Source organism: Echinops telfairi, unplaced genomic scaffold (genome assembly GCF_000313985.2).
Source record: "Echinops telfairi isolate 266 unplaced genomic scaffold, ASM31398v2 ScPeMD7_3;HRSCAF=10, whole genome shotgun sequence".
NCBI classification, from domain to species: domain Eukaryota; kingdom Metazoa; phylum Chordata; class Mammalia; order Afrosoricida; family Tenrecidae; genus Echinops; species Echinops telfairi.
In genome coordinates this window covers 36,087,143-36,103,832 of record NW_022103899.1, presented here as the reverse complement: position 1 = coordinate 36,103,832, position 16,690 = coordinate 36,087,143, and the positions used below count along the sequence as shown (strand labels likewise).

The window sequence follows — 16,690 nt, the reverse complement described above, 5'->3', positions numbered from 1 at the left end:
GGCAACAAATGTATAAGTGTGCTTTACACAATTGATCTATGTATTGTGATGAATTGTATGAGCCCCAATAAAATGATTAAAAATAAATAAAATAAAATGATCTACAGTCATAATCTAATTCTGATCCAAATCCCAGCACTATTCTTCAAAGAAAAACAAATCACCCACTTCATATGGGAAGGAAAGAAACCCAGGATAGGCAAAATACTACTTAAAAATATATAGAACACTTCTCACACTCTGATTTTAAAACCGATTACACAGTCATGTTAGTCAAGGTAGGTTGGTACTAGTGTAACAGTAGGTAAGTTGTAGACTAAAATATCAGATTAGACAACCCAGAAATAAATTCAAGCACCTACAGAAACCCGATTTTTGATAAAGGACTAAAACACATAAAATGGGAAAGAGGCACTTTTTTCAACAAATGGTGCTAGAAAAATTGAATCTCCATCTACAAAAGAATAAAACAGGACTCATACCTCACAGCATATACAAAAATAAACACAAGATGATTTAAAGACTTAAATATAAACCCTAGACTGGTGAAGATCATCAATGAAAAACTAGGAACAAATATAAAGGCCCTAATCCAAGGCATAAACACACTACCAAACATAATGAAAATCACCCACACTGTGGAAGACAAACTAGAGGACTGGGGCACCCTAGAAGTACAACACTTATGTTCATCAAAAGAGTTCGAGGGGAACCCACAGATTGATAGAAAAAATGGCAGTGATGTTGGAGCTAATCTCAAAGATGTATTGAAAACTGTAACATCTCAATAAAAAAAATGTAAGTAATCTAATTTAAAAATGGTCAGAAAGCATGTGTAGACAATTCATCAAAAACAACATCTAGATCATCAACACACATACAAAAAAATGCTCATGATCATAACTTACAAGAGAAATGCAAATTAAAACAACAATTAGATTTCCCCCTGGGTTTGCACTGGTAGCATATATATATATATATAATGGAAAATAACATGCTAGAGAAGTGGAGAGATTGGAGTCCTTATAAACTGTTGGTGGGATTGTAAAATTGTATAACCGCAATGTAAAAGAGTATGACATTTCCTTAAACAAATGTAAATAGAAGTATCATATGACCCAGTAATCTCTCTACTCCATATATGCCCCAAAGAAATAAAGAATAAAACATGAGGAGATCTATTCACACCCAATGTTTATCATAGTGGTACCCACAATAGCAAAAGGATAGAAACAATCAAAATGCCTTTCTGTCAAGGGATGGATAAATAAACTCTGGTGTATATACACACACAATGGAATATTATGCATGTCTAAGAAACAATGATGAAACTATTAAATGCCTCATGACATAGATGAATTTGGAAGACATTATGCTGAGCAAAGTTAAAGGGTATTTTGATTTCATAAAGATAAATACTATATCAGACCAGTATTATAAAAAGAAAAATAAAGAAAAAGAGTATTCACACCCAAAGAAGCAGACTTTGAAGCTTATAGTGAAGCTGAGGAGAGAGGAATAAGGGAATAAAAATGAGAAAAAACAATAAATAAATAGATAAGAGATACGCAGACACATACAGATACACATGCACAGACACAAACAAAAAAATGTTTTCTCGAATACTGGAGCGTAGAACAGGACCCAGTAGGAAGAAAGAAACTTAAAGCAGAATTTATTGCAAAATAGAAAAACATCCTTTCGCAATGTTTGAATCTATTTTTTTAATCTATTTTAAAAATGGAGTGAAGCACACCAGCTTGCGTGATCATGAGGTGCTGAAGGGATCAGTTATCAGGCATCAATGAACAAAAAATCATATCATTATGTGCTCGCCTCCCTGATACAATCCCTGAAGACAAATGGGTGCATAAGCAAATGTGGTGAAGAAAGCTGAAGGTACCTGGCTATCAAAAGATATAGCATCTGGAGTCTTAAAGGTAAACAAGGTGTTGAAGGGATCAGGTATCAGGCATCATCAGAACAAAAAAATCATATCATTGTGAATGAGGTGGAGGGCAGGGGTTGTGGAATGGAGACCCAAAGCCCATCTGTAGGCAATTGGACATCCCCTTATGGAAGGGTCGTGGGGAGCAGATGAGCCAGTCAGGGTGCAGTGTAGTAACGATGAAACATACAGCTTTCCTCTAGTTCCTAAATGCTTCCTTCCCCCACTATCATGATCCCAATTCTACCTTACAAATATGGCTAAACCAGAGGATGTACACTGGTACAGATAGGAACTGGAAACACAGGGAATCCAAGGCGAATGATACCTTCAGGACCAGTGGTGCCAGTGGAGATACCGGGAGGGTGGGTTGGAAAGGGACAACCCATTATAAGGATGTATATATAACCTCCTCCCTGGGGGACAGACAACAGAAGAGTGGGTGAAGGGAGATGTCGGACATTGTAAAATATGACAAAGTAATAGTTTATAAATTATCAAGGGTTCATGAGGTGGGGGGAGGGGGGGAAATGAGGAGCTGATGCCAAGGGCTTAAGTGGAGAGAAAATGTTTTGAGAATGATGAGGGCAATGAATGTACAAATGTGCTTCACACAATTGATGTATGTATGGGTTGTGATAAGAGTTGTACGAGCCCCCAATAAAATGATTTTTTTTAAAACTATAGTGATTCACTAACTTTAGTGTACAATGGAAGTTTTAAGATGTATACTTCTTCTTTTCTAAATTAAACTAAAATGCAAGAATAAAAAAAAGTGGAGTGAACTTGAACATCTCGAAGTTGTACCGTTTTTGAGAATTATTCTCAGGGATTTTTCAGTTTGAGGATTCCATTGAATGAAAGCAGCCACAGCAGTTTCATTTGAAGCTTGGTGTGTTGTTCGGTCAATTCCTAAAGCTCTTGAATAATTCAACGCTGACCCTTAAAGATTAATGGATATTTTGATTTGTACTCAAAGTGGCTTTCAGTAACATGGCAATAGCATCAGCACAACTTAGTTTTATACACGCACCATTTGAAATTGTGTGATTCTGGGTAGAATAATTTTACAAGGTTTGAATTATTTTAACAGATCACGTGCATGACGTGACAATTTACCAGTCCGTACAATATGGTACATTTGGATTTGCTTAATTTCATTCATATTGCATGTGTCAACCCAGTGTTCCACCTCAGCATCGGCATTTGGTTAGTTCTGGGCACTGTCTGGATGGACTTAGAAAGGGAGACTGCATTCAAGGAGGGTAAGCTGCTGCTTCATCTCTTCGAGGGAGGTAGACCCAACAAAAGTGAATGTGCTCAAATGTAGACCCAGGCTTATCAACCCCCCACCCACCCTACTCTTTCAATCTGTTTCTAATGTCTCTGGTGGAGTAGGGGTGGGGGGATGAGTAAGGTTGTTTTGTTTTTGTTTTTCACGTTCAATAAAATTAAGCTGCCATTGTACAGTGGCACTATTTTGGGTATGAAAAGTAACAATTCACTTAAAAATTTCAAAAACATTTTTTTAAGATGTTCTCATTCCGGAGTGGAAGAGCGTCTGGAAACTTCTTCTGCTAAGAAATTAACCGATATCGGAACTAGACGGATCTTTTCTTCTGAACATGATATTTTCCGGGAAAGTGTAAGAAAATTTTTTCAGGAAGAAGTCGTTCCTCATCACACAGAGTAAGTGGCACATTTCCCTTCACTGTCATGTGTCCCAGGAATGTGATAAGTACTGTTTTCTAACATGCTGCCTGTAGCTGTGTAAGAAAAGGTGTTCTGTGCTTGGTTGACACTTTTACTTCTCTTGGTCAAAATACTCTAGAACCCTGGGGTTATTAAGTGATTTCAGGGCTTTGTTAATGGATTTTAAAGTATACCATTCAAAAGGGAGATAATTCAGAAACTGTCCAGTTTAATTTAAGAATAGTATATGAGGTTTCAAGAAGTTTGTGGAAGTGGAAGTTACTAGAAATTTCAAGAGCGTGAGACACCTGGCCTCTGGTTGCTTACCGTCGTGTGGCATATAAATAGAGAGTGGATTCACCATGGGTGATACTGAGAAGGGCAAATTGATTTTTGTTCACAAGTGTGCCCATTGCCACACTGTAGAAAAAGGTGGACGCAAATTTCTATCAAACATTTAAAAGTTTGATCAGAGTCATTTAACCATTTCCAATCTTTAATTTAAAGCTGTCCAACCAAAATATTATGTCAGTCATTCATGATCTGATTTCTGGTGTATCAATTTAAATATGGTACATGTAAAAAAATAGTCACAAGAAATTCCTATTTTATAATAAATAAAGCAGTGACCAACTATTACTCATTAGTAGCTTTCTTGAGGTAAGCTACCAAGTCTGCCCGTTCTCCCTTCTGAATGCCAGCAAAAATCATGCTTGTGCTGGGGATGTACTTCTTGGGCGTCTCCAAATATTCCATCAATATTTACTCTTCCCCAGGTGATACCTTTGCTCTTATTGGCATCCATGTAAGTGAATCCAGGAGCTTCCACCCAAACAACTATGCCTATTTGTCCCAGTCTTGTGTTTGTCCGCCTTTGCTACAGCATTCATATCTTCAGTGATCTCTTCATGAGGGTGAGCATCAAGCAGGCCCTGAAACTGTAACTCTTTACAGGAGGAGGACGCCTCATCTGTCTCCTGTGGAACAGCTTGTGGTTTTGAACTGCTGATGCATTATGCTCTGTTTTTAAATTATTTTAAAATAGCTTGACGTTAAATTTCTATTAATAATTTCTAAGGAAAGCCACAGCGCAGGACTTTTTAAGGTTGAGCAAATTCCCATGACTGTATGACAAAGCTAAAAGTGCACCCCCAAAACTCCGGCTGAGTGAAATTACAATGATAAATATCAGTGGTTTAATTTACAAGTGCAAAAAGTAATCAAAAGAGAGGGGAAAAGCGAAGTTGTAAATATGAAGAAGTAAGGAAGATAGAAGCTGGGGGAGACAACCCCCTTTCCCCAAGATGGCCCTTAGTCACACTTCAGGTTTGGACCTGAGCTCACCCCCTTGTTAAAATAACTAACCATTTGAGATAAAAAAGGGCAGCTTTACCCAAGGACAAAGTTCAGAGGGTTAGGAAAGAAGGAGGAATGGAAACCGGAAACACAGGGAGGGAGTGGGATGCGTGAGCATCCACTGAAGGAGTTACTATGAAACATGCAAACATGAATGTAAGACTGATGATCTTGCAAACCTTTACCCAATTCACAAGGAAGATTCAAACACAGGGTAAAGTGCATCCCTACAATAATTGCCTTAAATTAAAGAAGCCTTTTCCTATAAATCATTAATAAATCCCGTTGTGAATTTTTAAGTACTAGACAAAAATTTATCTGATGTTTAAATATGTTTTCTCTCCAGGTGGGAGAAAGCTGGAGAAGTGAGTAGGGAAGTTTGGGAAAAAGCCGGAAAGCAAGGGCTGCTGGGGGTCAATATTGCGGAGCGCCACGGCGGTATCGGCGGGGACTTGTTTTCGACAGCGGTTGTCTGGGAAGAGCAGTGAGTATCGGGCCTTTGTAGCTGTGTCTTCTGTAAGCACATTTCCCACTGTCTGAGATGACAGTGGCTTTCTGCTCTTGGGAGATTGAAAATAGTTTAAAGTGTGAAAGATGATGCTACTCACCTACTTTTACACATTTTTTAAGTGGGAAAGCAAGAGCATCTACATTTAAGTTTTTAAACAGGTATTGTTGAAAATTAAAAGGATAGCTATATTTAGATTAGCATAAGCAATTGTTTCCACCACCCCCTTTAAAAAGGTGATTGAAAGAAAACAGCTGAATGGAAAATGCCCTCATCAAATATGATAAAAGTTAATAAATTAGCAAAATCAAGCTTTAATTGATAAGTGGGCAAAAAGTTAGTTCAAACTATCAGAATAGAAAAAAATTTAAATCAAAAAGGTTTGTCTATGCTATCAATCTGATGAAAATTAAATTAATGTATAAATACCAATTTGAGTACAAAATTAGTGAAGATTCTAAAGTTGTAGTGGAAGTGACTGACTCATACACTCTGGGTTTCATTAAAATTAAATGATAAATGCTTTGGAAATTAAAACTGAGACTATATAAAAATTAAAATGTTTGCAAGATATGACAAAATATCCATTTATAAACTATCAAGGGCTCATGAGGGAGTGGGGAGTGGGGAGGGAGGGGAAAAATGAGGACCTAATGTCGGGGGTTTAAGTGGAGAGAAAATGTTTTGAGAAACAATGTACAAATGCGCTTTACACAATTGATGTGTGTATAGATTGGGATAACAGTTGTATGAGCCCATAATAAAATGTTTTAAAAAATATTAAAATGTTTATGCTCTTTGATCAACGACCTCACTTTTGGAAATTCTTAAGAAACTAATATAATTTCATAAGAAAAATAGAGCTTATGTGTAGAAATCATCATCAGATTACATTATAATTCCCCAACTTTGGAAGCAATGTACATGTTAGTCATAGGAGAATTAATAAGTAGATTACAGTTATAAAGAATTTGGAATTTATTCCAGCTATTTAAGATTACATCAATATATGCATAGAATAAATTGTGTATGTGATATAATTTAATGTAAAATGAAAAGAGGAAAATACAAAATGTTGTATACTATGATTGCAAGTATATTAGAATTTATCTTTACGACAAAGGTAATTTGCCCAAATGAAAATAGTAGTGGTGCTGGAGTAATGCAATTATAGGTAATTTTTTAATATATAAAGTACTGTATCTTTTAATTCATCAAATATGTGGTACAATTCTTTTACTGTGTTATAACAATAAATTAAAAGCTTAGCAAGAAGAAAAAAGAGTGAACATTTAAGAAGTTCATAGTTTCATGGGGAGATAGACTATTACATACCAAAGAGTAGGTTCCTTAATTATGATTGTTTTAAAATAGCAAATCAGAGAAACTAAAAATAGATTAAACTAACTATTTCGGGTCTTTTTCTTCTTCTTCAAGAGCATATTCTAACTGCACGGGCCCAGGCTTTAGTCTTCACTCGGATATTGTCATGCCCTATATCGCAAACTATGGCTCCGAAGAGCAGATTAAGCACTTCATCCCCCAGATGACTGCAGGCAAATGTATTGGTGCAATAGCAATGACTGAACCTGGGGCTGGAAGGTAAGCTACCAGTGCCAGAAGGATAACAAATCAGACAGCTATTGAGGGAGACAAGGGACCATCTAGAGCAGAGGCTACGAGAGGGGAGGAAAGTAGCAGCTGGTAAAGAAGAGTAATAGAGTGCCAAGGAATGATGGGGAGAAAGAAAGAAAGGGCACGTGGGAGACAAAGCGAAGGGAGAAGGGAATGGTTAATTCTGTCTCACTCTCCGTATTCCTGCTGTGAATTAAATGGGAATCAGACATCTTATTTTGTGCCATTCCAAATTTGTATAATTGATATGATGCTGTAAAATTTTCCATTAGCCATTCAATGCTTAAACCCATCATGCTAACAGGGCTTCTTTTGGTACTGCACATTTTATCAATACTTTTATGCCATTTTCTTTTTTAGTAATCACAATAGTGTTGTAACAGTTAACTGCCATCAATTGAAACATTGTGAATCCTGCACCATCCTCACAATTGCAAATCACAATAATACCATGCAGAATATAGAGATATTACCATATTCCCACCTAATGTCCACAATATGTTCTGTGGAATAGGGTGTGATGAGAGTTGGATATTGTGCAAGCACCATATTACATACAGGCAGTCCCCATAAATATCCAGTTAAACGCTCCAAGTTTATTAAAACTTTATGGAAGCCTGTGGGCCAAAAGGATACCCCAAAGGAATGGGAGGCTGGCCTTGCTAGTGAGCCAGGCCGGGACTTGGACCTCACCTCCAGGACTTGGGTGGTAGACAGGAGCCAGAGAGGAGTCCATGAGGACCAGGTGGGCAGTACCAGGAGGGCAGCTGGTGGTGGTGATCCTAGCTGCTGCAGCCCTCCTGGTGCAGATGCAAAGATGTCACTTTGAAGTCTGTGCTGCAGCTGACGGAAGCCAAGATATTTTCAATCGTTCATAAGCCTGTGAAAGTCTGATCATGAATAAGGATGAGCAAAGAAGAATTCATGCCTTTGGGTTTTATTATCGGCAAAGATTAGTGAATATACTATGGACTGCTGGCAAAGCACACACATCTGTGTGGAAGAAGGACAGGCTGGAATGCTCTTCTGCAGCCAGGATGGCAAGGCTTCTTCTCACATACTTTGGACAGATTATCAGGAGGGGCCAGTCCCTGAAAGAGGACCTCTTGATGGGTCGAGGAGAAGAGGAAAACTTGGCAGACTCTCAAGGAATGGATTGACACGGGCTACAACATGGGGTGCAAACATAGCAACAATGGTGAGGCTGGTGCAGGCTGGGATGGTGCTTTGTTCTGTTGGGCGTGGGTCTCTCTGAGTCAGAATGGACTTTGTAGCACCTAATAACAGCAGGGCCTGTGAGGAGGACATGTAGTCTGCTCCCACGATGTGGAGTCTTCCGTATGGGTCAGTTAGATCTAGTTGGGTCATGATGTTATTCTAATCTTCTACTTCATCCTGGATCTTCTTCCTAGCTGTTCACATGATTAAAAGTGGAGTGATGGAAGTTTTCAAGTGCTGATGTTGAACTCTATTTCTCTCTTCAAAGCTGTAAATATTTGATCTGTATACAAGGTGGTACCCAAAACACCCCAGGATTCCTCCCCACCCCACCCCCCACCAAACCCATGTACTTAATTTTTATACAAAACAGCCTTATCATCTCCATTGTAGTTTTTTTTTTAAATCACTTTATTGGGGGCTCGTACAACTCTTATCACAATCCATACATACATCCATTGTATAAAGTACATTTGTTTCCCTCATTATTCTCAAAGCATTTGCTTTCTACTTGAGCCCTTGGTATCGGCTCCTCATTTTTTCCCCTTTCTCCCAGGTCCCCCCTCCCCCATGAACCCTTCATAATTCATAAATTATTATTATTTTGTCATATCTGATAGCATCCGACGTCTCCCTTCACCCACTTCTCCACTGTCCGACCACAGGGAGGAGGTTACATGTAGATACCTGTAATTAGTTCCCCCTTTCTCCCTCACCTTCCCTCCCCCATCCCAGTATGGCCACTCTCACCACTGGTCCTGAGGGGTTCATCTGTCCTGGATTCCCTGTGTTTCCAGTTCCTATCTGTACCAGTGGATATCCACCGGTCCAGCCGGATTTTTTTTTTCTGTAACAGTCCATTTGTTATAATACTAAATATTTAAAACTATGGGCCCCAAATTAATCACATGGAAAATAATCTTACCATTGCTTTTGAAATCAGAAGACTGATATTTTCCCTAGTTTTCTCTATATCAATCCTTAAGATCCTTAGTTTGCTTAGGTTTGGGGTCACTAGGAAATATATCAAAGTAATCTCAAACTTTCCAAAAGTAAAATTAGTCATATATTTTTAGAACATGGACTCTTATTTCCCTCTTATTTTAAAAGGCATATTGACATAGCCATAGATACATGGTTAAGAAGAAATATAATTTAACTTATGAACACAGGTTATTGTTTCGTGATGAGATTAAGTCTTTTTCTTTTTACTTAAGATTTCCAGTTTTTATCATTATCATGTTATTTTTTTTTAATCATTTTATTGGGGCTCGTGCAACTCTTATCACAATCCATACATACATACATCGTGTCAAGCACATTTGTACATTTGTTGCCATCATCATTCTCAAAACATTTGCTCTCCACTTACGCCCCTGGCATCAGCTTTTTATTTTCCCCTCCCTCTCCGCTCCCCCCTCCCTCATGAATCCATGATAATTTATAAATTATTTTGTCATATCTTGTTCTTGCTGGTGTCTCCCTTCACCCGCTTTTCTGTTGTCCATCCCCCAGGAAGGAGGTGATATGTAGATCCTTGTAATCAGTTCCCCCTTTCCACTCCACACTCCCTCCGCCCTCCCGGTATCGCCTCTCTCACCACTGGTTCTGAAGGGATCATCTGCCCTGGATTCCCTGTGTTTCCAGTTCCGATCTGTACCAGTGTACATCCTCTGATCTAGCCAGATTTGTAAGGTATAATTGGGATCATGGGGGTTGGGGAGAGGAAGCATTTAGGAACTAGAGGACAGTTGTATGTTTCATCGTTGCTACACTGCCCCCTGACAGTCTCATCTCCTCCCTCGCGGCCCTTCTGCAAGGGGATGTCCAATTGCCCACAGATTGGCCCTGAGTCCCCACTCTTCACTCCCCCTCATTCACAATGCTATTGTTTGTTCTTTTGGTCCCTGATGCCTGATACCTGATCCCTTCAATGCCGTGTGATCTCACAGGCTGGTGTGCTTCGTCCATGTGGGCTTTGTTTTTCTCAGTTAGATAGGACCCCAGACGCTATATCTTTTGATAGCCAGCCACCATCAGCTTTCTTCACCACATTTGCTTCTGCACCTGCTTTGTATTCAGCGATCATGTTGGGATAGGCTGGTGTGCTTCTTCCATATGGGTTTTGTTGTTTCTCAGCTAGATGGCCGCCTGTTTATCTTCAGGCCTTTAAAACCACAGATGCTATATCTTTTGATAGCCAGGCACTATCAGCTTTCTTCACCACATTTGCTTGTGCACCCATTGTCTTCAGCAATTGTGCCAGGAAGGTGAGCATCTCAGATTGCCAGATTGTTAGAACAAAGTGTTCTTGTGTTGAGGGAGGCCTTGAATAGGGGCCCACTTAATACTAAACCTATAAATATATGTACATAGATCTCTTTCCCCCTCTTCATATATAAATATATTTACATCTGTATATGCCTGTATTTAGATCTCTATAAATGCCTTTTGCCTCTTAGTTCTTTCCTCTATTTCTTTGTACTTTCCTCTTGTCCCACTATCATGTTCCATTGCACTTTTATACATTTGTCAACTCTGCAATTCCATTCTTGGAAACAGTTTTCAAACTCAGCTTTTTAATGGCTGACAGCACCTCTTGTTTTTTTCTTCACCTCTTCTGTGTCATCAAATCACTTTCCTTTCATGTCCTTCTGCATTTGTGGAAACAAAAAGGAAGTTGCATGGAGTGAGGTCCGGTGAGTAAGGTGCTTGAGGCAAGAGAAGCATGCTGGGGGTTTTTTTGGCCAAAAACTGGCACACTGAAATGGCTACATGAACAAATGCATTGTCGTGGTGGCAAAACCAGCCCCCCTTCTGCCACAAATCAGGCCCTTTTTGTCACACACAGTTATGTAATCTTTTCAGAACCTCTAAATAGAAAGCTTGATTAATAGTCTGACCTGGTGAAGTGAACTTCAAATGCACTGCAAATTGACATTTTCATCCATTTGGGAAGTTGACAGACATCCAGAATGAGGTTTGTCATCAATCGATATTTCACATTTTGGGGAAACGAGAAGACCACTTGTACTCTTGAGCGTTTCCCATATTGCTGTCCTTATAAGCTGTGTTCAACATCACAGCAGTTTCTGCAGCACTTTTCCTGAGCAGGGAACAAAATTTCACAGCCACATGCTCTTCTCTTAAATCGCCCTTCACAAAAAACAATGTCCAAATGAAACTGCTTTTAAGAAAAAGTTCACTGTGACCAGAGAGAACTTTCCCAGGTGACACCACAAAGTGGGCGTGAGTTGCTCAATGTTCACCTGGTGGGAAAAATGTGTACCATGAAACCTCTGCTCCACCCAGCGCAATTCCAGGTTTTTGGGTACCCCCTTGTGTATTTGAATTCTACTGCTAGGTGTGTATCTGTTTATAGTTTCTATAATTTCTTAGACAGTTGACCCTATACATATATAAATATGTAATGACTTTGTTTAAAGTCTATTTAGTCTGATATTAACATAATAACCTCATTTGTTTATTATTTCAATGGAGCATTTTTCCCCCCTCACTTTTCATTTTCGGTCAATTTTTTTCCTTTGGATCTAAAATTAGTATCTTGTAGATAGCATATAGCTAGATCAATTTTTAAAATTCATTCATTTATATTTAAAATACAAACTGATAAGGAGGGACTACTTCTACCAATTAGCTATGTGTTTTCTGTGTTTCTTAAGACTTTTTTGCCCCTCCTTTCTTCCATTATTGCCTTCTTGTAATACCAATTTTATTTTGGTTGATCTAATTACTTATAATGGAGAGCTTGACTTCCTTCTATGGCTTTTCATTATCTTCTATTTCATCTCAAAGTTCAACATACAAGAGCCCCTTGACCATTTTGTGGGGGCAGTTACAGTTATCCTCTATTCATTTTGGTTTACCTGAGAATGTCTTAATGTCTACCTCCTTCCTGAAGGACTGGATACAGAAAGAATTCTTGGTTGACAGGTTGTTGGTTGTGTTAGGCTGGGTACATTAGAGAAACAAATCCACAGAAACTCATATGTATAAGAGAGAGTTTTATGTAAAGGGTAAGTGCACATCAAGAAAACATCCCAACCCAGTGCTGCCCAAGCCCACAAGTCCAACATTAGCCCATATGTCTGACACCAATCCACAAAGTCTTCCTCCATCTCACAAAACACATACAATGATGCCGACTGCAGGAGGAAAGCCGAGTCAGTGAATGTGTAAGCATCTCAGCGCTGGCAGGGGTCTCCACACAGCTGGCTGCTCCAGCACCCAGGGCTGCATCGGGGTAGGTCTATGTGGCTTCTCCTCAGGGATGTCTTGCAGGAAGTGAGCCTTGCCAGCTAACACAGGGAACTGGCTAAGGCAGTTGCACCCTGGTCCGACCATCAGAAAGCAAGAAACCTGAGAACTAGAAAGGCGAGGCTCACTGAGCCATTTATCCCTTCACCCTTCAATTAGCCCCACATGTGTTTACCAGCCAGATTGGCACAATAAACTTTAACTATACATTGGTCTCCTCAGCACCCCAACATTTTAATTAGGTCATCCCACTCCCTGGTTTCTGGTGGAAATTTGATGCATGATTTTATTGAGAGCCCCTTGTCCATGGCAAATTGCTTCTCTCCTCAAGACTTTCCCTCTGGCTTTGTCTTTCTGTCGTGTGATCATAATGTGCCTCAGTGTGGATCCCTCTTGAGTTTATTCTACTCAAGTGCATTGAGTTTCTTGATTTATGTGTTTGATCCAATTTTAAAAGTTTTTAGTCATTGTTTCTTCTCATCCTTTCCTTTCTCTCTGCTCCTTCTGGAATTCACATAGTGAATTTGTTAATCCATTTGTTGATGTTCTCTAGGTCTTGGGTTCTGTTCTTTTTTTTTTTCCTGTTCAGACTGGTAATTCCAATTGTCTTTTTTTTTTTTCTCTCTCTCCAATTGCCTTATCTTCAAGCTCATATGTTCTTTTTTCTTCCTGTTCATATCTATTGTGAAGCCACCACTCTAGTGATTTTTTTACTTCAATTATTATATTTTTTGGCTTCACAGTTAGTATAAATTTTTTATAATTTTATCTCTTTATTGATAGTCCATTAGTTCTTTGTTCATGTTACTTTTTATCATATTAAAAATAGCTATTTAAAAAAAACAGCTATTTTTTTAGTAAAATTCAATGTGTAGGCTTCCTCAGGAATGATGTCTATTGCTTTCTTTTGTTCATTTAAATGGGTCTTACTTTTCTGTTTCTCCATATACCTTGTGATTTTTTTCACTAGGAATTGGAGATTTAAATATTATAATATGGTAACTCTGTAAATCAGATATGCCCTTTTCTCTGATTTTCTGGGTGCTTTGTTTTGTTTTTTGATTGTTGAAGAGCTTTCCAAACTACTTTTACAGAAACGGTGTTCCTTGATTTGTGCAGTTACTGGAGTCTGCTCCTTTAGCTCATGTTCAGCTAGTGTTTTGACAGATACGTCCTTGAATAGGAAGAGGATTTTTTGGTGTTGTTTTAATAAAATCTTTAAAAACAAGAGAAAACAAAAAATCACCACTTAACCTTGTTTCACCTTGGCCTGTGGTGGAGCATTCCCCCAGTACTTGTTCTGCTTTCACTGAGCCTTGAAACAGAGTTTTCTCAGGCCTTTTCTGAGTATGTCTCGCACTTTGCGTCTGGCATGACATTTGAAATTCCCTCATATATACTAATGCTTTTAATTCTCCAGAAACTCTGAGTATATGCCTTGAGGCCACATCTGACCTTCTCTGATGACACAAGGAAGGAGAATCCATCCCCACACCAGCCCAAGGTCGATTGTCACAAGGCAGAGGTCAGACATGCTTCTACCCTCCACCTTCCTCTACCCGACTCTGACACCAACCCTCCCTCCCAAGACACTCTCCTTTTCTGCTGGGTTTAATAATAGGTTGCAATAGTGACACAGAACTCACAGACAACACAATTATTGGAGATTATTAAAGAAATCAACAGGTTACAACAAATCCGGATAAAAAAACCTGGTGGATACAGTCGTTGGTCCACAGAAGCCAAGTCTCTCGCTTCGTCCTCAGCCTCCCAGTCATGTGATCCCTGAACCTCTACATTTCTGTGGGCCAGGAAGCCCACCTGACGCTCTGCCTCACATTCTCATCATCTCGACACTGTTTCTCTGCGCTGCCTCCTGGTCTCCTTGCCTTGGTATGGCCTGAGTCACCTCCACCATTTCAGGAGGCAGGAATTTCAAATATGCTCTGTTGATGCCTCTTCTTCCTAATGGTCCCGGGAATTCTCTCTTCCTGCTTCTAACATGGCTCCCTTACACATGGGGGAATGGCACTCCAAGCTGACCAGTCCATATTGTTAGTGTTTCACATGCCTGTGTGCGCAGTCCCACTCAACCATTCTGGGAGAGTCACAGAGACATGGATTGCTGTGGCGGTTAGGTGCCACTGAGTCCGTCCCCAGTCATAGTGACCCGGTGTACAACAGAATGAACCACTGCTAGGTCCGGAGACAGCCTCTCAATTGTGCTTTTGTTTGAGCCTATTGTTGCAGCCATTGTGTGAATCCACCTTGTCAGGAGCCTTCCTCTTTTTGGGCTGCCCCTGTACTTGACCACCTCTCATGTGTTAGTCTGAGGTGCTGGGTGGCTGGTGTGTTGCTGTGATGCTGGACGCTAGTCACTGTTATTTCAAATACCAATAGAGCCTCCCAAACTGAATAGGTTTCTGCAAGAACTTCCCTGTTCTTGAGTCATGGTTCCCTTGAGCACAATAAACTTTGACCACTTTTCACAGTTCTGGCAAAGTTACTTCTGATGGTTTATGCTTGGTTTATTGTTTTTGTTTTTTTTTTTGTTTGTTTAGTGTTTTCCTGTGGAGGAGAGAAGAGCTTGAAGTTTCCTCTGCCATCTTTCTGATCTCTTCACCAAGTAGCTGAGCATTTGATTAATGGAGATAAGAAAGTACCTGGTAGCAAAAAACCCCAGGGACACAATGACCTTGAATTAGAATGCTAGTTGGATCTTAGTATCTTCTTTAAAAATCAGCCTAGTTTCTGTAATCTCAATCATATATTCATTGCTACAAGTGCTTTAACATATTGAGTTAGTTAATTGTGCCAACCTGGTCGATAATCACATGTCGGGCTAATTGAAAGGCTAAGGGATAAATGGGTGGTGAGCCTCGCCTGTCTAGTTCTCAGGTCTCTTGCTTTGTGATGGTTGCACCAGGGTGCAGCTGCCTTAGCAGTTCCCTGCTTCAGCTTGCAAGATTGACTTCCTACAAGACATCCCCAAGGAGAAGCCACATGAACCTATCCCGATGCAGCCCTGGGTGCTGGAGCAGCCATGTGGAGACCCCTGCTAGGCTGAGATGCTTATACGTTCACTGACTCGGCTTTCCTCCTGCAGTCGGCATCATTGCCTCTGTTTTGTGAGGTGGAGGACTTTGTGGACTGGTGTTGGGTTAATGGGTTACTGTTGGACTTGTGGGCTTGGGCAGCATTGGGTTGGGATGTTTTCATGATGCAAATTTTCTTTACATAAAACTCTCTTATACATGAGTTGCTATGGATTTGTTTCTCCAAAGTACCTAGACTAATACACATATAATATACCAAACAGGGCCTTTCAGTCAAGTTTGCAACTATTTTTATATCCAAGATCAGTATTAATAATGGTATAAGTAGTATGAAACTTCACGTTGCATACAGCCCCCTAACAATATTTGCATTAATCAATTTTTGCCAGTTGATGACTTGTTCATCATTTCTATTACAGTGATTTACAAGGAGTAAGAACAAATGCCAAGAAGTCTGGGAGTGACTGGATTCTCAATGGAAGCAAGGTGTGTAAAGAGGGGTTTTCACAGCCCTTCTCTCCAGTCAGGCCTTAGATCACAGTGTCTCACAGACTACTCAGTATGGAGTCTGCCAACGCCAGGGACTCACACAAGAACTGGGTTTGCCTCCACTGTTTCTGAGACAGTCAGAAAGTTACATTTCTAAGACACCAATGCCGTGGTAACTTCTATATTCTAGTGTGCATGTCCCCACGCTGATGTGGCAGAGGTTGGTTTAGCTGACAAACAACCTTCTCAACCTAGAAGAGGTGAAGCTAAGGCTCGCATGACCAATTATAGAGCCAACAGCAAATAAACCTTGTGTTGATGATTGGCTGGGGGAACGGTTTTTCTAGTAAATATAAAGAAGAGTTTTAGAAGATCCTAAGAGAGAAAGGCATCATGGAAGGGTTTGAGAGCCCCTCTGTCCTTCTGACAGCCATGGTGGCCCAGTGGTAAAACACTCAGTTTGCTAACTGAAAGGTCAACCTGTCCTTCTGACAGCCATGGTGGCCCAGT

At 39.8% G+C, this 16,690-nt stretch overlaps 1 protein-coding gene across 1 annotated transcript in view; it reads left to right on the top strand.

Annotated features, from left to right (window-relative positions):
• ACADL (acyl-CoA dehydrogenase long chain) overlaps positions 1-16,690 on the top strand; it is a 48,703-nt gene that overhangs the window by 7,408 nt on the left and 24,605 nt on the right. Inside the window, exons 2-5 of the mRNA XM_004701775.2 lie at positions 3,482-3,637; positions 5,343-5,480; positions 6,942-7,106; positions 16,111-16,177. Of these exons, the coding sequence (XP_004701832.1) occupies positions 3,482-3,637; positions 5,343-5,480; positions 6,942-7,106; positions 16,111-16,177 (526 nt within the window). The remainder of the gene's footprint in view (positions 1-3,481; positions 3,638-5,342; positions 5,481-6,941; positions 7,107-16,110; positions 16,178-16,690) is intronic.